General features: G+C 42.7%; 1 protein-coding gene across 7 annotated transcripts in view; it reads right to left on the reverse strand.

Annotated features, from left to right (window-relative positions):
- fgfr2 (fibroblast growth factor receptor 2) overlaps positions 1–25630 on the reverse strand; it is a 47542-nt gene extending 21912 nt beyond the window's left edge. For 4 of the 7 annotated variants that reach the window (XM_086044523.1, XM_086044521.1, XM_086044525.1 and 1 more), the window contains exons 1-5: positions 15769–16301; positions 14157–14412; positions 7099–7356; positions 5045–5119; positions 313–482 (exon numbers count right to left, since the gene is read on the reverse strand). In XM_086044523.1, coding sequence (XP_085900649.1) covers positions 313–482; positions 5045–5119; positions 7099–7356; positions 14157–14337 — 684 coding nt within the window. In that variant the 5' untranslated portion in view covers positions 14338–14412; positions 15769–16301. Of the gene's footprint in view, positions 1–312; positions 483–5044; positions 5120–7098; positions 7357–14156; positions 14413–15768; positions 16302–25542 lie in introns of those variants that run through there. The other 3 variants (XM_086044522.1, XM_086044526.1, XM_086044527.1) reach the window with 3 other exon arrangements.
- Positions 25631–26334: the final 704 nt, after the last annotated feature.

The raw sequence follows: 26334 nt of genomic DNA on the forward strand, positions 1-26334 counted from the left end.
TTGTTACTGTTTGTGGGGGTATTGCATCCTTAAACCCCACGCATGGTTCTCTAATGAGTTACAGTGGGAGATTCTGAAAAGTATCCTGGTGAGAAGAGGCTCAGGCATGAGCAATTCCAATTTCACACCAGAAACCCCGTTTCCTCTGTGTTCGTTGGAGCATGAAAATTAGGTGAAAGGACATTCAGAATTATCAGAAATCCAAATTTAACTCTCGTTATTGAGCATGACCACAAATAGCTGGAATGATTATAACACAGAGATGGGAAAGTCTAATATTAGAGATTAATGGCATATTGATGTTTGTCCTACCTTATAACCTCCCATGCGATCCTCCTGGCGGAAAGGCCTGCTGTTTTTAAGCCAGCGCAGCTTGGGCTGGGGGTTGCCTCCTGCAGCACAGCGGAACTTGACTGTGTTGGCAGCTGGCACTGCATGCAGTTTCTTCTCCATCTTTGCAGCCGAGGTCCAGTATGGGGCGCCTGCAAACAGAGAACAGTTGGTGTTCAGTTAGGCTGAGAACCCTGAAACATGTCCTCGATGCTAACTCGTTTGAGATCCCGTAAGCATGTCCTCGATGCTAACTCGTTGGCCTTGGGACCCAAGACGGCGATAAATGGAGCTGCAGAAGAGCCAAGAGCAGGCATTCATCCAATCCAACAAGCAACACTCCCAGGCAAGCACCTTGATGACACTCATAAACACACTGCCTGATTAACACGATCCAGAGGTGGATACTCACACAGGTCAAGAAAAACACACTTTCATCCTGAAAACTCCACCAGGTTTTCCAAAATGGAAAAAAAACAAAAAATGTCCCTCCAGGGGAGAATGCAATTGGGTATTACCATGAGGGTAACTGGACTATTACATTCAATTTCATCTCATTCAAGTTCGCAGCTTTTCTTTCTCCACTTCCTCCAATTCCCATGGCTCCCCTCTTTATCTGGCTGTCACTTGGCACGTTGAAGACAGCTGGACCACGGATGCTTATCGCCCTTGGAAAAGCATTATGTGTTGTCAAAGGAGAAACTAGAAGCTACCAAAAAAGTTCACCAAAGTCAGAGTGATTCTATGACATCTGTCTGCCTCTCTGATTGTCTTGTGTTTGTTTCTCTACATTTCTGTCTAGCAGGCAGCTAGCTAGATTTTCTTCCAAGCACCCCTCCCGCCCCATTCTCTCCGCACCTGGGAGCATGATTGCCGAAGCAGATGGGGCTCAGAAGGAAAAGAGAAAGTTTTAACGGCAACCTAAACGGTCTTCCACACCATCACTTCCTCTCTTGCATAACTGACAAACAACGGAGGGAATTCCCACTCATGAGACCGTAATTGTCTTCACACCAGAGCTGAGCAGTCCGTCCCTGGGACCAGTCGGACCCTCCGGCCCGGCCGGATGCCCATTTTTGGGGCGGAGGGGTGGGGGGTGACAATGTTTATGAATATGGCCGGGGGGTCGCGGCCAGAAGGGTACCCAGGTCAAGGGTGGAGGGTCGTGGCCGGACGGGCAAAAAAGGGTCAAGTGCCCAGCTCTGCTTCACACATACATTTGTGGTCCATGAGAATATTTACTCTAAGTAGAGCACTTCCAGTCTGCATCTTTTACGCTGGTATTTACAGCCAGGCAAGAAGCACATGGTCGGAGAGTCAACTCAGCAAGCAGTGCTCTTCCTTCCCGGATGGATGCATACTGTATGCTAAGTGCTCAACTATAATTAGTCGTTCCATTTGTATGCCTTCACGCTCTCTATCTGTCTCCCTTTTCCTTGGTATCTTCGCCCCTCACTGTCTTCAATTCCACTCTCCTTGTCAGCTCTCCTTGCATTCCCGCAGACAGATTAGATGAAGACTGTCCCATGGCAAGCCTGTCTCACCAAAATGACCTCTGACCCCAAAGTGGCAGCCAGGTCGGAGGATGAGGCTAAGACATGAAAGGTGCGCGCCGCTGTTTCCCATGCCCTCCGTCCGGAGGTGCGGCACTTCAAACAAGATGACCCTCCAACCTCTCACCGGATGAAGTGGCCAACTGCTGTGGTGCCCAGGACACCCTGCACTCTCGTTGCCTAACACATCTGGAACCATAGTCATGGACGCTTATCTGAGGATGGCCCACGTTGAGCTGAGGTTATCTAACTCTTTACTATGAGTCAACGTCTTTTTTTCTTGCATAGTCCTCCTGAGAGATAAATCAGATGGTCCACAGTAATAATTCAGTGTTGTCATATCCTGTATCTGTTAAGACTCCACACATGCTATGCTGCATAAGTCACCACTGTACAATTTTCACTTGTGGAAAAAAAGAGACATCTAGAATCAAGTTTCAAGTTGAAACTACCTCGTATTGTTCGCGTGGGTTAGACGAGTATCGACCAAATGGAAAGCCCGCTCTTCTTTAATCAAAACAGTTTTCAGTTGCTGTTTAAGTAGATGTCTATTCTTGAAGCTAAAACCGGGAAAAGGTGGTTGTGTTTGTTTCAATTTGACTACTAACTTCCTACGACCTATTCATTTTGCTCAATCTTCCCTAGTGTTGTAAAAATTGTTTATTCTTGTTTATTTCCCCTTTAAATTTTCATCCTGTGAGTTTTCTTTAAAGAGGAGGTCTGCCAACAGCGATTGATGATATAAACCAAAATGAGGAAAGCTCTCAACCAGAAAAACTGTGACAAACACATGGCATTCTGCCTTCATCATGACATCAGTGTTACCCACCCTTCTCCTCAAGAAAGCTTCCCTCACATGAAGAGGCTCCTCCATGTCTCCTCCAAAAGGCTACCGCTGCCAACCAAACAAACTGCCTGTGGGTATTTTTTTTTTTCAAACCACAAGAGTTGTTCAATCTTTCATACAGTCAGTAAATCAGTATTCTGATGCCCAAGAACTTTCCAAAAGTGAATAGGCATGACTATGAAAAAGCAGGCTCTTTCCCACCCTTGCCTACAAAGTAAAATTGGTAGAGTAATTTTAACAGATTTTTTTTTTGCCTCTAATAGAATTATATTTAAACATTTTGGAGTACAACTGCCTCCCCCGGCCCGCAGAGTATGGATAAATCTTCGGAATGGATCAAAATCTATTGACTCAGAATACATGAGGCCCGCGCCCTACTCTCATCGGTATAAAATGTGTGTGAGTAACTTATGTTCTCATCTACTAAAAGCAGATTTTAATCATATGGAGAACTATTAATCCACTACTTTGAGTAAAATTTACTCTTAATTTTTGACTCTCTTCCAAGTGTAAATTTTACTCTGTTTGGACTGGGACCAAATATAAACTTTTTCAGAGTAAAATTTTCCTCGATTGGAGTCAAATGTACTCTACAAAATATGTACTGTGTACATGCAACCTACTCCTCTGCTTCAGGCGCCAGCTGGAGGCCAATGGTCCACACCTTGCCCAGAGAAGTACTGGCCTTGGTTTAACAATACCCCACCCCCAATCATGTCTTTGATAAATGTATTCTATTTCCAAAGAAAATGTAACTGTACAGGCAGAACAGCTGTCCTTTGGTTTTCAACCAGTTTATTACCAACAGAGCATCTGGATCTTTTCCCTTTTCCCATTTTTGCAGTGTACTTGCTCAGTTCCTCCCCCATATTTAATGGTTTTCAGGCAATTATGGTGAGCCTAAAAAGGGAGGAGGAGAAGCACTCATTGTGTGGATGCGTGTGTGGAGAATTTTAACAAGATGTGGAAACCCTCATCTTCACTTCAGCCCATTTTTGAGAGTGAACATGTGTGCGCGTGTGTCTGTGGATGTGCATGTATGTGGCTCCATAAACACATTACTATCCCAGAGACACTTGGGCAAAACGTTCTCTTTGATGCGCACACGTAGCACAGAAACACTCCAAGACACAGCCCATCAGGTAGGTAACTGGGTCCAGATGGATGTCTTTTGCAATAGATAAGCCCAGCTGACTGACTGGCTAGCTTGATGGCTCCTAGAGGCTTGGCTACCTGCGAGACACAAGCTGAAGGAATGCCAGGAATCTCTGTATTCTCCCGAGCATCTAGAATGCACACGCACACGCCTTGGCACGCACGCACGCACACACACACACACAGCAGTAGTCTAGACAGGAATATGAGCGGAGAAATATGTGTTTTGGTGTGACCAGTACAATATCCAATAGAATAAAGCCATTAAGTCACAATTACCATTGTGATGCTATGCTGTCTTGTGATGGGAGAATAGTATTTCTGTCATTGCCATGGTGACCCCGTGCCATTTACTTCAATCATTGCTGATGTTGGTGGACTGACCTGGATCACTCGTCATGTTAGCGCACCAGTGTCAAGGATAAAACTAGTTTTACTCTTATTGCTCAGAGTTGTATATGGTGCTTGTACGAACGCCTCTGCACACTAAAAATGGTCCAAAGATTTTGTGAAGGATTGTGCAAAAAAAATCCCATTCATTTTGGCACGCTAATGGACAATATTCATGAGCCGAGGTAGGCATTCTGTCAGACTGTCGTTTTACTGACGATTGACGGGACACTTTTTAAAAATGGACTAAGCACTGATGGCAGTGAATTTTCAGTAATCACTGGCAGACGCCCGTTTTGCTGACGTTTTTTTTTTTGGGGGGGGACAGACCAACAAACCGACTGGCCGACTTTTGACGGACGAATTTATCGGACAATTTGATTGACCAACTGACGATTATAATTCGGTTCGTCATGGATAATGACAATGTTTTATGACGGACGGGTACCCAAACCGCTGACGGATGACGAATGGCGGACGAGCAAAATTTTGTAAAATGCCCATCTCTGTGTATGAGTATTAGGAGTCCAACAATCATACCTTTTGGATACAATACTACACATTTTATCGGGAGGTACAGAGCCGGACTACAACTACGTGCCTATTTCTACAAATTGAATTTTTTAATAGAGCTTTTGCCAAAAGAAAAATATTCACAAACATCATGGAATCAAATCAAACAAATCAACCACATCAAGTAAAACCAACCGTTCAAAGAAATTTCCATCTAAGCGCAACGAGTAATCCTGTTAATCCCTCCCATACTCACTTAGCTGTTTTCCGTCCGCCCCCGTGTCTTCTGCTCGCTCTGTATCGTCCTCATCATCCCCCGACGAGATGGCATCTGCACAGAGTAACTAGGGTTACTGACCCCCTTTCTCAGGCCATGCACCATAAGGCAGCGGTGCCTAACCTGTTTTGGGCCACGGACGAGTTTCATGCAGGGGCATAGTTTGATGGACCAGCATTGAAACAAATAAAAACAACTCTACAGCTCACTGTTATGATAAATGCAGTTCTTGTAGTGGGAACCCTGCACTTGAGACGCAAAGTGTTACTTATGTCCTCTCAACTAGACCACTCCATAATTTTGTTTTGCTCGCCATCATTTCAGTATATCCCGCTTCACAACGATAGGTTGCTGGAAAAAGAAGCAAGGAATTCGGTGTTTTTTTTTTTAAATGCAATCTTCGGGCATTCTGCCTTGGTTTTAATCCGTGCTTTTCTTTTAATGCTGCGTGTTTGGTCTTTACAGCGCAGTGTTCAAGGCTTCATTGCCTCATTTGCATATTACACAGAGCGGGATGGGTGTATGACAATTACCGCTAGTGATGAATGCATATTTTAAGTAGGACTACTGATATGCTCTCTTAAATGCACCTTTTTGGGAGGGGGGGGGGTGCTCTTCTCCTTCTACCTCATCATTTAGACTTTTGCACCCTTCCAAAGTTCTCCACAGATTTGCTTTTTTTTTTTTTCATACCCATTTTTGCTAGCGTGAAGGGTTTTCTTTTTTGTACAGAGGCACAGGCGGCTGCACCTGATTTTCCAAATAAAACTTCTTCCAGGCTCTAATGATCAAGAGTCTATTTTTGTTCAGTTGGCGATCACTGCCATAATGTAAGCAGCCAACTCACAAGGAACATATTTCAGTGGGAAATGTAATTTGATATCTGATAACTTTTGTGAAAATACAGAAAGTTTCTGTTGAATGTCAGTGCCACCCAAACTCCCAGACCAAATCCTCTCCTCTTCTTTGCCACATTTTGGATTCAAGCTTGAAAGCTCTATTTCTATAATCAGCGCATCTGTGTCAGGGCGCTAATGTTAGTGGTTGCTGATTTTCATGCCAGCTCAAGGCTTGCCAATTTGGCAAACTGATCCTTGCCAAGATGAGCGTACCGGCGCAGCACAGGGTGTGTCGTTGGTGATGCGCCTGGCAGAGTTGACAGTTTGGTGGGAGAAAGTCCGTCTAAACCTATGCCTGCTCAGATCATGTCTAAATGGCAGTTCTGGGTAGACCACTGGTCTAACATGAGTTTGGTGAATTCTATCAGATTCCAAGCGCTGCAGATGTGTGGTGGATATCATAAATTTCATTCACAAAGACGTGAAAAGCGCACCCTCGGCATCATTGTAGAAATAAAGTCAATTAATGTGTTATTTGTATTATTATTACTACTATTAAAACTACTACTCCTGTTCCTACGATCATCATTACTATATTTTTTGATAGGGACACTACAAAATTCATGGTGCAGCCGTTTTGACACAAAGGTGTTTAAAAAAAAAACATTTATGCATTCCGTGGTCCGCTGATAGTGTAGTGGTACACACGCCTGAGTTGTGTGCGGGCAGCGTGGGATCGATTCCCGCTCAGTGACAGTGTCTATGTGTGCCCTGCGACTGGCTGGCGACCAGTTCGGGGTGTAGTCTGCCTTCGCCCATTGACGGCTGGGATAGGCTCCAGCAACTCCCCGCGACCCTGTATAGGATAAGCGGTTTGGAAGATGACATGACATGACATGACATTCCGTGTCGAACTAGCGTACCGCATTTAAAGAGAAAGAGAGGAGCCACTTTGACGAGCCATGATTGAAATCGGCTGTGATGATTCCTACAGCGATGCAGACCTCCCGCTCTCCGATTCGCCGGGCTATGCTAGTCTGCAAAATTACCAACACCGGGTCTAACCTGCCTCCAGCAAGGGGTTACACCGCGCACCCCATAGGATTTATTCCATTTACATTAATAGTGCCCAAAGTGTGTAAACTCACCCTGTCCTGTGCTGTCCTACCCTGTTCTGCCTGGTCCCTGACTCACCTGTAACATTGACTATGAAGCAGACCGTGTCTTTGCCCACACTGGTGCAGGCATACAGCCCCGAATCCTTGGGTGTGGCATCACGGATCTGCAGCACCTCCTGCTCTATCAGTGTGCGGTTGTTGGTGCCCAGAGAGCTGCCATCTTTGGTCCAGGTGATGGTCCCCGTTGCCGGCAGAGGGCAGCTCAGCTTCAACACCTCCCCCGGGTGCACAGAGCACACCGTGGGCTTAGAAATTTGGAATTTTTTGGATGCGTCTGCAGAGCGAATGGGGATGGAGGAGGAGAAGAATGGGGGAGATGGAGTGGATGAAAAGGATGCACAGGAGGTTGGAAAGAGAGGAGGAAACAAGCCACAGTGTAAGAAACAAAAACACCACAACACCACCAACGGGATGCAATTCAATTAAAGAAAAATAGAGGAGGCATTTTTTTTGTAAACATCACCAACATGTATTCCCAGTGAGTCATTTGAAACCGAGCCCTCAGAAAATACCAGCGGTCACAAAAACAAGTGCACACTATGAATGGATTTTTATTGATGGAAGCATGCAAAAGCCACTGCATTGTGTAAAAATGGTCTGATTAAAAATCGACCAAAGAATCGTTAGCACGTGAGAATTCAACATGGCTGTGTTGAGAGAAAGCCCCCAACCATTACCACCCTTAATTTAGATACCAAGCAGTAAACATACTGTATGTGTGTGCGTGAGAGAGAAAGTGAGTACCAGTATGTGTAGCTGATACACTGCAGTCTAAAAAAAGTGAATACAACTCCGGATTGCGTACCTGAGTAAAACAACAGTCAAACATGTCTTAAGATGGAAGTTGTCGGGAGTAGGGACAGAAGAGAAAACAAGCCGGTGTTCTGTGTTTCAGTTTGGTGGAAACTTTTCTCTGTTTCTGTCTTGTGACTTAACTTTTAACCCCCCCTACCTGGCAGTGACCCGACACTTCTGTTTTCCATTTCCGGCTTCAATATTCTCATTTGTGAAATGTCCATCGAAGATCTACAACCCCTGCGCAAAATCACCTGACTGAGTATGAGGATCGAAACACTGGTGCACTGCAAATAGAGCAGAGATCCTAAATCTAAATCTGCCAGTGAATGCCTGTGTGTACACCGTGTCCCTAAAAGACTAGGATGGCTGTTATGGGACCAGGTGAATCTTCAATAACTCAAAGCTGAGACTGCATTCCTACAGAAGAGTGAACATTCAACACTGTCAAATACAGCCAGCTGCATTGTTCGAAACCCTTTACACCTGACAAACAATCCAAGTTTTGCTCTTTATTGCAGCACAAAAATGTCCAGAACTCCACAGGGAAAGCGGCGGGAAAATGGAAAAAGGTAGTAATGGTATACATTGGTGCTGAATGGATATTTCGAGCAATTGGCTTCGGGTTGATGCGTATAATTACAGAGGTTGTGGCACTCCCCACCTTTCCTGTGCCTTAACAAACACATCTTTCAACCACGTTGCACCCATATGATGTCCTGCTGTGTGGATGTGTATGTGTGTGTTAAGTGTAGAGTATACACACTCTAGCCTCAACAGGAAAGGAAATTCTGCTGCGAGCCAGCAGCCGCGGCATGTGCGTATGCCTCTAAACGTTCCCCTTGGGCAAGTAAACACACACAGGTACAGTTCCTGCTTTGTCTTTTTTTCTCTTTCCTTCAGTTCGGAAATAATTAACCCTTCCTTCACCACCCTCAGCTGCTTGTGTGGTCTGATAAGAGGGAAGAAGTCTTGTGCTGAATATTGGAATCTATCCCCGCCACGTTTTATGGCGTGATGCTTCCATCCTGCAGGTCTTTTGAGCTTTGTGTTTAATTTTTAGGTAGGAGCTATTGAAACTGCCAAGACACTCCTACCTGGCATAGAAACATAACACCTGGATGCTAAGATACTATACAATGGTCATAACAAACACAAAGAAGGTCCCGAGATGGTCCACAGTATGAATGCACAGCGGAAGATAACTGGGTAATCACATAGCTCTACAACTAAATCACATTACATGTCATTTTGTGGATTTATTTGCCACATTTATTTCAAAAGATAGACGAACCCAAGCAAGGGGTGTTGCAAGAAGAACTTGGGAAGTGTAGACACTGAAATCCACTCACATTCAGGATTCCTGCTTCACTATGCGAGTATGTGTCATCATTTTGTTATCAAAGTTAAAGGGGAAGTCAACCCCAAACTTTCTTTACAATAATATGTTCTATGCGCCTCAAGTCTAAGCACGGCATTCTGATTAATATCGCATTTGTGGGATATGAGTTAAGCAGTAAAATCCACCCCTTTTTGTCCATCTCTGGGGGCGGCCATTTTGCCACTTGCCGTCAACTGAAAATGACAACATGGCCGCCCCCAGATATGACCAAAAAGGGGTGGGGTTTTTTTTACATTTTTTTACTGCTTAACTCGTATCCCACAAATGCAATATGCCGTGTTTAGACTAGTGGAGGCGCATAGAACATATTATTGTAAAGACATTTTTGGGGTTGACTTCCACTTTAAAACCAAGGTTAGCTTCTTTTACTGAGTAGCAAATAACATCTTCATATGAAATGAACAGCAGTTCACTTTACACTTGCCTGACAGTTAATAGTGGTCAAAAGCTTTTTTGTTTAGTCATTTAGCTTCATAAAAGTCTGATGATGTTAACAGTTTGACCCAGGAATGGACTGTTTCTCTTTCCATTATTTCCCATGGGATTTATTTTTTTCCAACGCCAAATAAATATGAGATAATGACTATCCAGGAACAGATTGTGTTACATAAACATAAACAAGAGGGAGAGGTGAGCTTCCAAATGGTGTGATTAATTAAAGAAAGCATTGACGTGTTAGTTCTGCCCTCATTACTTGTTTTATCTCTGCTGGCTCCATCATCTCCAGCTCACACTGCCTCCCCATTTCTCTCTTTCGCCTCGCTTTCCGTTTTGGCCTCTCCTTCCCCCGTTCCAAACACCCCCATCCACGCTCTCACCCCTGACCCGGCTGACCTGACCCTGTTGACACCTCCAGCATGCCTGACTGGTCATGGGAACCTGTGTCACATGTGAGCACACTTAAACATACTGAGAATGCATCAGGAACCACAAGGAGCCTTAAAGGAGGGGATTAAAAAAACATGGGTACAAGGTTAATAATAACAAAGGCATCTGTCATGCAAACTGACGCAAACACACACACACACACAAGTAGAGGGACGCATGCTGGGTTGAAGAGTTGAAATGACAGATTTTTCATCTCTGCAAAGCTCCATCCCCCCCTCTTCACCACAGGAGGGGGCGGGAAATCTCGCTCTTCTCCATTACAAACACACACACACACTCACACTTTTGCTCAATATCAATCAGCTTCATCATCACTGTCGGTCCTTCTGCTGAAAAAACATCTGCATTTCTTTTCTGACGGTGATTCCATGTGTTTCACATGAGATAGATTAAAGTGGTCCACTCCAATCTAGATGGCAAAATTGTGTCTGAAGGCAAGAGTAATTTTAAAAACGTCTACGCCATGCTACCTGCCCTCTCTTCTTTCGGTCTGCTCATCTCATCGGCCAAGACTGAGCAGTGATGTGGAAAGTAGCAAAATGTCAAATAGCAATCTTCTCTTCCCCAAAAGTGTGTAGAGTGCCACTTTTGCAGGAAGGCTTATGCAGCGGAAAGTCTACTGTTCTATCTGTTCTGTCTCTGACAAAGTGTAATGACTTGCCATCTCATCCCAGAACCCACACGGACACACACACATTACTGAATTAAATTATCTCTGCAACTCCTCTTATCCCTCCTTTTTCCTCCCTCATCCCTTTGCATCCTGCTCACGTAGAAAATCCCCGGACCTTTCTCTCCTTTCTTGTCTATCCCCCTTTTCTTTCTCTTTTTTCCTCCTTTCACATTCAAATCCCTTCTTTGCTTTTTATGCTATGACAAAGGAGAGGCTCCGTGAACCGGTCCCCAGCTAACATCCATGGCAACAGCCCCTTCATTTTGCCTGACCCCCTGCTAAGCATTCGCAATCAAGGTTTTCCCTGAAGCCCACCCGACCCTTTTAACTCTGGCTACTTCTTATCGCTTTATAGGCTAAGATGCTCAGACTAAAGATGTCTTTCCTTCTATAACACAGTGCTTTCAGATAATGGTGAAGGATGATATTATGTACACTCACCGGCCACAACAAGAGAGCTACACCACCACCCATCCATTTTCTATACAGCTCATCCTCATTAGGGTCATGGGTGTGTTGGGGCCTAGTCCCGCTGACTTCTGGCACGAGGCACGAGAATTTTCAATGAATCGAACACGCATGTTTTTGGAGGATGGCAGGAAGCTGGAATAGCCACGCAAGCACTGCGAGAACATGCAAACGCAACACGAAACCCAAAGACCAGATTCAATCCCTCAACCTCAGAGCTGTGAAGCAAACGTGTTGACCACTCGTCAAGCTTGCCATCTAACAACTACACCTGCAAAATTCTACATTCCAGTCATGACACAAATACCCGAGCTCAAACATCCACCATTGCCAAACTACTTATTTTGATCTACATCAAATTGTCTGACTTTAACGCACACTCACCATCATCGACTGAGAAATGAGGGAACACGTTTTGCTTTTCTTGCAGAAAAAAATATTTTTTGGTGTGTGTTCAGTTTATCTTCGATGCATTAAATATTTCCGGTGCTCCAAAGGCTACGAGGTGATGAATAATCATCCACATGACTAATTTGAGAGGTTTAAAATCAGGGGAAAACTGTCACCTATGTGTTAAAAGCAGACTCTCTTAACTAGTCATTTACACTGGTATAATGTACTGCAGTAATCTATGACTGTTTTCCTCCATCATCACCTCTGCCTCCCGCTGTGGACCAGCGACACTTAAGGTGTTAGTTTGGAGTTCAGGTCTATTGTCAACAACATAACCCTCCCCCTCTCAAACACACACATTCTCCGTCATTAGCTAGCCAACTGACACTTTTATACTTTTACAGCTGCTCTCCTGCCATTATGAGATAGCACGGCGTTACAAAATGGCAATAAACGCACAGTCCTCAGTGCATCTTCTCACACACTTGACCACCATGACCATGACCGCTTACAGCGTACATGCATTTTCTTGTTTTGTTTTACAAGCATTGTGGAATGAAACAAAGATATGTCTACCACAACTAAAACATTCACGCAGTCAACAAGAAAGAAATAAAGCCTGTCTCTTCCGAAAAACTTCTAAATCTTAGTTGTGTCAGTCTCAACATGAAAGACTCAACTTTGCCGTCTCTAATTATCTAACCACTCAACTATTTGGAGAAGTTGGTCTCCACGCTGCACAGAATGTTTTTTTAAAGAACAAAGTTTGGCAGGGAAAGCAGGACAAGGGCGAAGTCATGAACTGACTTTTGTCAGCTGCACTCGCTTTCGGGCCGTCTTCCAGTGTGCCACTTTTATTCTACATATGCAAAGGCAAGGCCTGTGAACTAAAGAAAAAAACCTACTGTATGTAAAGGATTGTGTTTGGTGCCATTGTCAGAGTGCAAACGGAGTGCGCCTGGACAAGGTAAACGTGCTCCCACAGATACCGCTGCGGCTTCAGTGACAACAAAGGCTCTGTTGTGTGGGGCCTTAGCCACCACACTGGCTTGGCTACAAATGTTGCAGGTAGAAAAACTCGCAGGGCCACATGAGCTCTACTGAGGCTACACTGATACGCAATCTCACCCATCTAAAGCTATTTTACTCCGACGCGCACACGTAACGTGGCTGCAGGGCAGAGGGGGCTGGAGGGAATCCCAAACATCTCCGTAGGGAAGTGTTATTCGGAGAGAGAGGGTGGGATCAGCAGCCACGCTGACTCCCTGAAACGTACGCCCTCCAGGTGACGCCAGTCTGCGCAGGACGGAAAAGACGGTGCATTTGGACCACGTTCTGCGTGACTGAGGGCCTCCGAATCTGCAGTCACGTGACTTCTGCGCGCTCCAACTCAATGAAATCTCATTTAAAGAATGAGTCAAATGTGCACAAAACCTCGTAGAAGACACCTGAAGGGTTGGAGAACCCCTCGTTGTCCCTCCGTTCTTCTCCTGAGCTACGGCAAAGCAAGACTGCCTCTCATCAACACAACAAACAATCATTCTTGACCTCTAAAGTAAAGGGCAAGAGAAGTTGTAGGATGAATAGTCTGTGTGTGGGGGGGTGCGTGTGTGTGTGTGTGTGTTTTGTTGTTTGCCAAACAAACAATTAGCATGCCGATTAAGGCAGTATAACAAAAGACTTTGGGATCTTATTTAGCACAGAAATAAAAATAAACACCTGAGCAGACAAAACCATGGAGAAGTCCCCAATTAAAAGCAGGAACAGAATGCCAAGATAACTACCAAGGTTGAACAATTGGATCCAAAGTAAACAGTAGGCCTCCATCAACTCCTGGATTGCATGCGTTTTCCATTCATACGATGACTGCATTAGTTATTGAAATATAAGGAAAAAATAAGGAATCTGTAACAAAATTGACATCATATTTTAAACAGTTTGACCAAATGTGCTTAATCTGTAAAATTCCTTGCAGAATCAACACCTGTCACTACAGCAAAAAAAAAATGGTATAATTCGTTTTAGATAGATGTTTTTAGGAAAAAACAATAGCATAAAATGCTACATGTTAAAGTTGTTCACTACCAACAGGGTGAGCATATGGTACCATTCCTAGTTTTTCCCTTTCCATCTCACTTAATTCCAGGCAAGCATGAGAGTGCTGCCAGCATAAACAGCGTCCCACCCTACCCGATCCCACCAACCGGCATTTCACACTCACGCACAACTGCAGCAGACATCAGCAACAGATGACAAAACAGGGGTCTTTGCGGCAATGTTTGGTGGCCCTTTTCAACATACTATCTGTATTTCTTTTTAAATTTTACATAGACTCAATGTGAACTGCACATTCCACAACTCATGTACATTTGCTTTATAAAAAATAGCCCAACAAAAGGTTCCAAACTTGTGACCAGACTCTACCCATCTCTCCCGAGCCGCTCTGGCTGCTCACCTTCAGGTTCCAGAGTGACCTCCTCTTCCTTGGTGGCGGTCAGGGGTGGCCGGGCCACGCTGACACTCAACAGGGACAGCAGGACGGCAGCCAGCAGCCAGGCCCACGAGGCCATCCCGTTAGAGGGGGCCAGCGCTCCCCATACCCCCCTTCTCCGCCGCCCCCTGGACACTGATCCCATCTGAGGGGGACCGCCCAACCATCAACTGCTGCCGGGTCGGACTGTCAGGCAATGGAATTCACCCGATCACCTGGGCTGAGAGTGCAATAAGACAATGGTTACTTGGGGAATCAGTACTCCTCTTACAACGTTTTTCACTAGATCATCTGACTTGAGGACGAAGGGAGACATATCAACAGTGGAAGGCTTTAACAATGCTGTCAAACAAGCTGATGCTGAAGATGTGAGGAAGCAGTCAGCAGTTAATGTCAGTTCTGCTTGGATAATGCAGGAAAATGAGCTTCGCCAAATTCAAATTCCGCAGATAGTCAGTAGTATCAAAATACTGTAGTTTGATTGGTGCATTTCAGATCCAAACCTCATTTTTCTCTTAATCTGCACAATCAAATCTGTTTAGAAAGTCTATAAGCCGACACCACACTGTAGCTGATTCCTGTGCTCAGAGGATGCGCCAAACCTGTTGCGCGCCACTGCCTTTTGGTGCATTTCCCTCACTCGATTATGCAAATCAACCGTAAAATTCACACATATTATTGAAAACTTTGGCGCATATGACAGCGGGATAAAAGCAGACATCAGTTCTTAAATGTCTCTCTATATTCAAGTGACTCGCGCCTCCCTGAGCTTCACATAGAGAGCCTAACATTGATTGGACATATTGTTTGTCTTAATGAGCATTGCAATTAATGTCACAATGACGTAACAATTACTATTAAATGTAAGTTACTACACTAATAAAAAATGATCTTACCACATATCACTTTAATAAAACGAAAAAAGATTTTTTAAATGTACAAAATAACACAATTTAATAATAGAAAAGCAAGATTTGACTAAAAAATGGTGTTTAATGGTATTGCTTTGCTCCAAACGTGAGCGCCTTCTTCATTTAAAGCAGACTTTGAATGAAATTTCTTGGCGCTGATTGAATTCCTATTGACATTCAAATCAGTTGGCTTTTCCTCAATGGGGGGTCATTTGGAGCTGCTCGGTGATTTAGGGGGCCCGGCACCAAAGTGGTGGAAAAAACAACTGCGGTCACGGGATAATTGGCACTATAAAGGCGATGTAGAAAATTAAGCGTAGTGATAAATAACCAAGACCCACGTTAATGGGCTCTAAAGTGATGATGCAAGGTGCTGTATAGTTCTTTGCCTTCTAAAAACAAACAAGGGTCCATTTTTACTGGGAAGAAAATACATTCTTACATTCTTTCAGTGAAGTTCAACAGTTTGGTCTCACGCATGCACAGTTGACAATACGTGTTGTGCATATTCTAAAGTGATGTTTATGTGTATTTTGGCCTGGAATTGTACACGTATCTTGATTCCTAAAATTTAAAACGGTTTCTACATTAATACAGCGAGACGGGGGAAAGTTCATGTAAACTTTTTCCTGCTGAGTTGGGTCATAAACAGAAGAAACACTTACCAGAGTGGAGTAAAATCGTGGAGTTGTTTTGGCATGCACGGATAAGGGAGGACAGAACATGGGCTCAATCCAGACGGAGGAATGTCTCCCAACTCCTCAACTCTCCGAAAAGAAAATCTGTCTGCCGTTCACTAATCCACTCTCAGATCAAATCGCAGAATATATTCCAAGACTGTCTCGCAGAGTAGTCCGCTGCCATGCAGAAAAATCCCACTTTTACGCGTTTTATCCGTGGAAGTGGGGTTAAAAAAAAGACACAGTCAAGTAGCCCCGAAACTTTCCTGCTCGTCGCCAAGTTTCTTCTTCCAGGGTGCAACAACAATCCAGCTGTGCACTTGTCAACTCAAAAGAAAGTCAGTGCGAGGGTGGATGTGGGATTAGGGGGTACAATAATACAGATGTCCGATGCAAAATGTGTTAAAATCCATCAGCGTGTGTCCTCTTCTCTTCGCCAACACGCCTCGCAGTGTTTTACGCAGACGCTTTGTCAGGTTTACTAGCTATTCCTCCTCCTTACGTCTCCACACACTACTCTCCTCCCTCCTCCCTCCCTCAACTCTCCCCCTCTCGCTGTAACACGAGCTGCTTCCTGGCCGCAGTGCTTTTGGGCCTCGCCTCCCTCCGCCCATCCAAGCATCCAAGCGTGTGTGACCGTGTTCAACTCGCTTGAAAGCGGGAGACGCGCTCCGCAGTTGGGGCGTCCTCTAGTGTCCAAGGCGCGACACCTCACACTCTACAACGGACTACAACGATGTTTCCCATCCTTTTTTGAGCCAAGGCCAGAACTGGCCCACGCCTCTATGGGACCCTAAGCAAGATTTGATTTCGGGGCCCTCTAAAACCAATATTTATTATTATGAAGTCTCCTCAAAGCCACTCCCAGTTGAACCAGTGACAATCAGATGAGTAAGTTTGTTTTATGGCCTCACAATCATTGGGAAACACATTAAAATGGAATCAAGCCGATAACAAACAAGAGGCTATCGGTGAGTTACCATATAACAAAAAGGATGATCGTGATAAATACTGGTAAATTGGCAACTTGCCAATTCAGAGCAACGTAAAGCATCACTAATATGCTTCATAGCTACTTATCTGCAATTTTAAAGGAGGAAGTCAACCCCCGAAAATAATTTCAAAATTATGTTCTATGAGCCTCCACTTGTCAAAACTGAGCCTTTCTGAAGCTCAGCTTCAGAAAACAGGTCAGTCGTGATTGGTCATTACCTGAGCCCTGAGCAGTTGTGATGTCCTTTTCAGTTGAAAGAAGTGACAAAATGGCCGCCCCCAGAGCTAGCTAAAAGCGGGTGGATTAACTCTTATTCCACACACGCAATATTTATCAGAATGCCTTGTTTCAACCAGTGGTCTTGCATAGAACATATTCTTGAAAAAAATATGGTTGGGTTGACTTCCCCTCTAATGAAAGATGCATGTTATATTTTCAATGCCCTGAGACAGACTTTGGAATATGTATTTATAACCACAGGTGGGATAGGTGTCAAGCACACTGCCGCAACCCTGAAAAGGAAAATAGGTGGATGGATGGATATATTTATCAACTTTCCCGTGGTGTCCACATGAGCGTGAGTGGCTCATCCCTGTTGATTCAAGCTGTCTACTGGGCTGATTCAGTTCTTAAAAGGCTTTGGAAAGACCTACAGCACATGATTAGGCTGGAAAACGCTAATCCTTACAGATTTTTTTTTAAATTATTATTATTTTGGTCTGGATTCCGCTGTTTGTGCCCACTTTTTTAAGAGAAATTTCTCTTGTGTATTATATATATTATGAAGTACAGGAGTAAGTTAGCACTCCTCCTCCTCCATCTCTGCCTCTACCAGAAAAGCCATCAGAATGTAGATGTGATCTGAACTAAAGTAGAATTTGGATTTAGGGAGGGAGGGTTTTATTGACTTAAGGCCTACACTGTTTTTTTCTATTACATCATTTATTTCCTCTTTCCAAATTATTCTCCACTGCTTGGCATCTCACTTTCGGGTCGGGAAATCAGAGTCTCAAGAGCTTTTCACTGCAAACTACATGGAGTCAATGCCCGGCACCGTGGTATCCATCAACATGGCATTCATGTTCTTGTATAATGTTTTATATGGACCTCTCGCTTCCTTAGTCCTGCTGGTCCTCTGTTTGAAACAATGAAAGGCAGTGAAAGGGAAAGAACGTGGCAATGCAATCTTAGCAGCATCTGAAAGCAACACATTGATTCCCTCAAATTGTTCTTATGAACTTTCGATGGAAGCTTGCATGTAAACATATCCTCAACGCTGAGACTCTTTGTTCTTACTGTTAAGGCCTCGCTGTGCTTCTGAAGCTTCCCTCCTGCAGCTACACGCATTAAAGATGCTGTTGGAGTGAGCTAATCAACAACTAGCTTGCCTTTGTCCTTGGACCAGCTAATTTCTTCCCCTTAACCCTCTATTCTTGTTGAGCCAATGATAATAACTTACTTGGGGCATTAAGCCTGCTGTTGTAGAAAAGTGCATTCAGTAAGTGTTCAGCCCCCTCTCTCCCCCTTCAATGGGAAAGCAATAACAGGATTTTAGACCTTATTCAGGCTTCAAAACTGACGGCGCAAATCAGATTAGAAACCTAGCCATGACGTCATTACAATTGAGGCAATAGTTCAGTTCTGAGAAATTACCAGTAGTAGTGTAGTTGTTCACTTTTTTTTTTCATGCAGCTGGTGTGCAGTCTATTCCCACTCAGATGTGTTCACATTCACCCTGCAACTAACTTGCGACCAGTCCAGGGTGTAGTCCATCTATTACACTGGGATAGGCTCCAACTCTAGGAGGAGTCCTGGTTGCGCCAAACCTCTGCCATTTAAGAATTATTGAGGCCGCTGTGCTCTTGGGAACATTAAAAGCAGAAGCTATTACTTTGTAGGATCACCACAAGCTTGTCTCTGAGCTCCTCAGACAGTTGTTCTGACCTCACGGCTTTCCAAACTACTGTATGTATCCATCCATTTTTTTATGCTGCTTAAAGTGGTAATCAACTCAAACACATTTTTTCAAGGATATGTTCCCAGCAGGCCCACTAGTTGAAACACGGCATTCTGATTAATATTGCATTTATGGAATATGAGTTAAGAAGAAAATTCCATCCCTTTCTAGCCATCTCAGGGGGCGGACATTTTGTCACTTCTGTCGACTGAAAATGACATCACAACTGCTCAGGGGTCAGGTAACGACCAATCACGGCTCAGATGCAGAAAACAGGTCAGCCGCGGAAAAAGTCACAAAATGGCCGCCCCCGGAGATGGGTAAAAACGGGTGGATTAATTTTTATTCCTCAAACGCAATATTTATCAGAATGCCTTGTTTCAACTAGCGGACTTGCATAGAACATATTCTTGAAAAAATATGTTTGGGTTAGGGGTGGGCGATATGACGATATTAGATCGTACAAAGTTGTTTCAGGGTTACAGTGTAACTTTTTTTACTAGGTGCACAAATGCCCCTAACCCAAAATTTTAGGGGCGCAAGTAGAACATTTAGGGGCATATAATGGAAGTCAAATAATATTCACTCCACTAATTTTCACTATATTACTGTTAATAGGCTGAAGTGTGGAGCAGAAGTTCATCAGCAACAAAAACATAAAAAATGAAAATGACATGACTATTCAAGAATAGTATTTTTTTTTTTTTTTTTTTAAATCTGCTAATTTATTGGTCACACAGGTGCGAGAAGATGAAAAAATTACTTGCCTGGTCTTACATTTTAGGAGCAAAATGCCACCATTTTGGGGCAATCATGAGCGCTGTGTTTGACACAAATCACAGGTTAGGATTGTGGAGGCGCCTCTGTTTGAGCCAATCAACCAGTGTAATGTCTTTTACTGCAGTTCTTCATGTATACATTCCACTCCAATTCAGTGAAATGGGCCAGTAGCAAAACATGTCCTTCTGTAGAGAGGCCTTACAGAAATATTCACAGAGCACAAAGCACACTTGTCCTTTGCAGGCACTCGTCCACCTTGAGGGTGCCGCGCCTAATCATGAATGGCAGCGATGTGTTGCTTCGTGTGCCACACCAAATCTAGAGAGGCCTCTCCTTGCACTGCTAATATATATCACCGACTGTATAATTAAAACATCAAACACAAGTGAGTCACATCGTGGGCAAAATATGGAAGAAATGTGCAAAGTTGTGTGAGGCTGGGGGTTGGGGGCGTGTGGGGTGGGGGGGGTATTGAAATGCAGCAAGAAGGTAGGTAGACACACGCCTCAGATTTAATTGGAACCATATACTTTATGCAAGTGGGAATAATATACAGTATAATTGAACCACAGTGGAGAACAATAAGGTCTACACAAAAAAGAGAGAATAAAACGTAATATTAAAGTTCTAATCTTACGACAATTGTTGAATTGAAAAGTGTTTTTTCCCCCTGAAGAATGGTTGTTAATTTTTAAGAAAAAAGTGGGATGCTTTCAAGATTTAAGTCACAATATTACGATGTTAAGTTGTATATTTTGGGGCGGGCGGAGGGTTGGTGTTTATCCAACATAAATACATTGAAAGAAAGTGAACAAACTTTAATTCAAAATATGTACAACGTTCATTCTAAAAAAATATGCAACTTCTTTCTCATACCACAACTTTATTTTCTTACGGTAATGAGGAGGGCATAATACAAAGAGAAGTCCTGTTTCAGATGCTTACCGTGCATCCCACATATTAACATTTAAGTGTAAAAATATGTTAGCTTCTGTAAATAGCAACACATAAACATTATCTTATCTTGGATAACAAGTGATCTTTGTCTTAAACAATGTACTGACATATTGTACGACATGTTGACAGTCCGACCTCCAAAGTTTTTTTTCAGTCCTTTGAGGCATATTTTCCAATAACAATTTGGCCAAATTTGTGTCACAGTGGGCCTGTTCTCCCACCACAGAATTAAAAATGGTATCTTACATCATCCTGTTTCCAATGACCAGAAACTTAGATACAGACATAATACTGCACATCAGCATTTATTTCACTTTTGTAAACAGCTCAACATTGACTGAGGTCTACACTTTACTTAGTGATTCCTGTGACTTCAGCTCAAGAGGCAAACTTTTCACAAGTGAGCATTTTGTCTTCCTCTGTGCCACAGTGGTAGACCTAACATCATCCAGGAAGCAAGGCAGGCTCACCTCTCTTCTATCAGAGGGTTTGGATAGCAGGGAAGAGTAGGTCCATTCCTCCACATTCCTCACGTTTCAAGCTCTGTACCGAAGAGTGTTTGAAATAGCTGGAATGCCTGCAACTCAGCTAAAAATTGAGCGTAAAAGTGTGCTGATGGTTCTTGACGATGGCACACTAACACTATACAAAAACACACCACACAAAAGCACATTATTCAGCGCATGGAGGTCTGAGAGCATGTCACTCATTCTGGGTATGATTCATACTTTGCAAGTGAGGACTTCATCTTTCATCTTGTGCTAAGACAATACAGGTAAATTTTTCTCCTCAAACTAAAAGTTCAAGAAAGCTTCACATCTTGACGTCGGCCATGGTAAAGCGGTATCTGTTTGATTTTCTTTAATTTCACAAATATGACCAATAGCATTCGGGGAGGTCACCCTTTTTTTTTTTTGCATAATCATACTGTAGATCAATTTATTAAATAGAGAACTTAAGGTAAGACACAATTGTATCGTATTTTTGTGTTCAGGAATTTTGAAATAGCAATCTATCGATTGATGAAGGGCTGATGGGGACTTACAATACATATGTTAACATTGGTAATTTTTGAGGTTCAGTGCGAGATTACAAGAATGTTACACACAAACAAAACGACTCGTATGAAAACACAACTTCTTATGTATCCACTGACTCTACATATGACAGTACTGCAAGAAAATAAAACTGTAAATAAACAAATTAAAGTATGCACGCAATCCGTGTTTTGCTTGTTCCATATATAAGGCGATAATTAAATAATTAAATAAATATAACTTATTATTACTGATTACAGAAAAATGTGATTAAAACTAGACTAAAACCTTTTTGAGTTTTCGTTGATTAAAACTGGACTAAAATGATCACATAAAATGTGCCTATTTTTTAAAGACTATGGCTAAGGCTAAAGCTAAAATGGCTGCCAAAAATAATGCTGGACTTAAAAATGATAAATTATCAAAATAATATCTCACAACACGGAACACTGACTAGCAAAATTAGATGACTTGGAGAAATTGGTCTAGTTTGGCAATTGGTCCAACTTGTCCATTGTTGGAAGGACACGGGGGAGGTTAGACATTTGTGCTGACTACAGTGGTCCCAGAAGTTTCTTTCCTGGGAGCAACAGGATGCCAGGTTAAACATTAAAAGGTGAACAGAACCAGCCTATCCTCAATAGTAGTCAGACACTCCCTCTTCTGTCTGCTATTTGTGACAAAATGAGTACTAAATAGGCTTGAGGAAACAAACTATGTATACTTTAGGGACATTTTGACGTGGTCACCTCAGAGACACGCACATTCCACGCATATACATAGCTCTCATTGTGTTTATAGATCGAGGGGTCCCCGGGAATAAATCACAAGGTCAGCGAATGGGTTGTCTGACCTTTAACCCCGGAGCCAAGAAAAGACTCTGCTCTATGTTCTGATGTCATCAACAAGTCATTACCGCCAACGCTCTCAACACCTCCACTGTCCCACCCTAATTCACTCTGCTTGGTTGCTATTGGACAGAAACTCTGGTCACAGCACCTAAATTACTGTGCAGGGCGGCAGTTATAGACTTGACCTTGGCTGTGTGCTGTTTTCAGTGCCCCACTGCCACATTTAACTCTGTCTATTGTTTCTTTGTACCTCTGGATATTATGGTCTTCCTAGTGGCAGGAAAATAAGAGCAAGTAGGTTATTGATGCAACAAATAATAATAATAAAAGATAATGTTCTGATCAACTGAAATGATACTGATACTTACACCACTTCTATGAAAATGTTTACCCAAGAGAATTTGCTGACTTTTGTCCTTGCAAAAATGAGGCTGAGGTATTGAGGCAAAGCATATGTTTTCTTAGGGTATAGTGAGGTGAGCTGAGGTTAACTATTTTGACCGTGAACGCCAATCTACGGCCTAATTTGGGCTGAGCGGTCTCCTGAGGTGTAACCTCATCGCCAGGGCCCTGCCCTTTGACCCTTTTGGTACAAGCTGCATCTGTACTACATCCAGTGATAGACTGAATAATACAACAACAATAAATACAATTATTATACATGATATAAACCTTTTCTAAAATGAGATAAAAGCCACATTTCAAAAAGATCAATAATGCCATACCTTTTATTGTGCACATGCAACATACTTTTGTTGAACGTGTTTTGTCTGAGCCAATGAATCGATTTAATACCATTATTTTATTTTTTTAACAAGTATTTGTAAAAAAAAATTGAGAATCCCACATTGGGATAAATAAATGTAATTTTTCTTCTAATAATCCAAATGGATTTATGGCAGTTTGGAAAAGAGGTGACAAGGTGCATGGTCATATGACAGTTCCTCTGCTCTGGAAATCCAAATTTAGATTAACCAAACATTCCATTATGAGTATATGCTTAATGTTTGCACGTCTTCCTGTGCTTCCTGACAGAGGATCAACTATTTCGACGCAGTGCTTCAGGTTGCAGCATGCCCACTTGAGCGGCTCAGACTGACAGATTCACATTGCTATGTCCCACATCTTGCAAGTCCTAATCATACTCTTGAGCTCTGGCATCTCCCAAAAAAACCCATCTCTCAGCATTTGTCAGGTTCTATTTCCAACACCCACTTGCCCTCAGCAATGTTTGAAGCTGTGAATTGTGCAAAGTAGGATGAATTTTAAAAATGTCCTCAGGCATGTAAACTAGGGAGGTTACAGTGGATGCACCTGGATATGCTGTTCTGCAGAGCTGAATACACCTCAAGACAAAACAGCTTTTGTCAAAGTCATTTAGACATATATATATTAAAAAAAAAATTAAGGTTGAACTCCTCAAACATGTCAGGGAATATCTATAGAATCCTTCTTTGAGCAAACAAGCGTATATGTCTGAACATGTGGTGACTAATGGATGTCCTCGTTTAAAAAAATGCGCTGTCCAAATGAATTAATCAAGCTCCATGCTCCAATTCGTTTCAAAGTGCTTAAAACAGTTTGGATAGCCTGTTAGTGAAGTTTCCATCAATCATCATCATGTCACGCTGGAAAAATGGGACGAGGCCAACATGCACAAATGTTTCAACAGAGCGTATTTCAACAAAGTGAGTTGGACTAAATATAGTTTGCGTCGCAAAATCGTGAAAAGACAGCAGCTGTGGACTGGAACATCATTCATTCATTCGTTCATTCATTCATTTTCTACTACTTATAGACAAATAACCATTCACACTCGCACACATTCACACCTATAAGCAATTTTGAGTCTTCAATTAGAGGAACATGCTTTTGGAATGTGGGATGAAGCTCCAGTGGCCGTAGAAAACCCAAAAAGTACAGAGTGAACGTGCAATCCCCACACAGAAAGGTCTGAGCTGAGATCCACACACGGAACCTTGACGTTGAGTCACAAAGATGCAAGACCACATGCCAGCAGCAATTATTATTTTAGAATTGACAAACTAGCAAATAAACTTGGAATAGAACATATTACTGTCAATAAAGCCAAAAATAAACGGGGAGATAATCAGCACTTCAGTTCCCAGAAAAAGAGCAACACTAAAAAAAGTAACATTTCAGAGGAAACTATCATCTTGAAACGATTATACTGAAGCTCAAAATGTCACCATCAATGTGGTTTTGTTAGATTATTTTTTTTCAACATCCAATACAGATTTATTCTAATTATATCTAATACGGATTCTGTAAAACTCACTTGACAGGGTTTAATCTAAATAGTTCAGTACATTGGAAAACAACGGATGCATTGTGATGATGTGATGATATATTGCCAGGCTGAAAATCTACATATACTGTCATCTTTAATCCTTAAAACTGTCAGCGTTTGTTGTAATTAAACTTATCAGTAGTGTGGTGAAAAAAACTGTGGGGAAAAAAAAAACTCAGCTTGTAATTACTGTAGTAGTGAAAGTCAAGGAGGGAGACACACCTTGTAAGACGATCCCTGAGAATCCTAATGTTCACACTGAACACCCCACCCCTATTGCTACAGCATTGACAAACTCTAGTAGCAGAAGACCCCCCCAAACCCACCCACCACATTCATCATCTCATCATACGGAAACTCCTGGCCCTGAAAATAAACGGAAAATGGAGTTGTTGATCGTGAATTTGAGTTTTGCTGATGTGACTTTTTTAATAAACTTCAATTTGCCAGCATGAGAAAAGAAAAGAGCACATAAAATCAAGTCTGGCATTTCATATGGTCCTGTCATAGGAGATGATAGGCTGAGAAATTGCAGGGTCGGTGACCTCTGACACCTGGGTACAGACAAAAGACAGCATAGTGGTGAGAGGGGGCTGTTTAAGTTTCACGCCCCTTCTCAAATGCAGAGCTGGGTTGGATGTTTTGCGCAATTGCTTCTTCTACGAGCGGCCAAGTGTTCGTAGCTAGACAATAAACCTGAGGGTTGGGGGGGCGTGGGGGGGTGGTGTGTAGCAAAAAGGAAGAATACCCAATAGGCAGAGAAATAGAAAAGATCTAGGTAAGGGGAGGAGGGAGGGTTGTAGAAAAGAGAGCGAGCAAAAAAGAATAAGGAATGCGAACCAAGGTTCAGTTGACAATGAGGAATAACTCACAGGTGGATTGACAACATGACACCTCCGGGCCCACGGTAGTGTTTTCTAGCGAAAGGTCCAAATAGTCATCTTGTACCGAGTGAGCACATCATCTGATTTGCCGGTAGTAATGATCACTTGTTGTTTAGCGACTCTCAGAAGCCAAATCGATTGCAGTGTAAACATTAACTAGCGTACAGAGAGATAGCAGTGGGGTGTTAGGTGGTTTCAGAGGAAAAACAAGGAATTCATTTGCACATGGTGGGTCAACTTCTTTTTTATGGCAAAACCAAGCTCCTGGAAGTGCGAGTAAAGTGGAAGTTGTGACAGTGTGTTATTATGCAGCAAAAGTGTCCTTTACATGCTGCATCATCATTCTACATAGTGCAGTACTCTTTTTCAGTATAACGTTGGATACACTAGCAGTAGCAACAGAGAACGTTTTGATAAATCTGTTTTATGTTGAATAATATTGAGAATACGACCAGTTTAATCTGCTTTCCTTTTTTAAAGGAATGCGTAACGTGATACAGTGGCACAGAAACAAGCATGCAATGGTGTGTTACTTTATACTATAGTAAAGATGAACTCTTTTTTTCTATATTCTTAGCAGTAATATATTTTTACTTTGAAATGTTATTTTTTTTCTTTTTTCTAATGTTACTTCATACAAGTAAGTAGCATGATGGGATAGTGGTTAGCAAGTTTGACTCACTGTTAACGGTTTCGTAGCTCAAATCTAATCTCTGACATTCCAATAACACACGTTTTAAGTTAAATTAAGATTCTCCATTATGTCTGAATGGTTGTTTT

Source organism: Filicampus tigris, chromosome 11 (assembly GCF_054856515.1).
Source record: "Filicampus tigris isolate MCC_2025a chromosome 11, RoL_Ftig_1.0, whole genome shotgun sequence".
NCBI lineage: Eukaryota > Metazoa > Chordata > Actinopteri > Syngnathiformes > Syngnathidae > Filicampus > Filicampus tigris.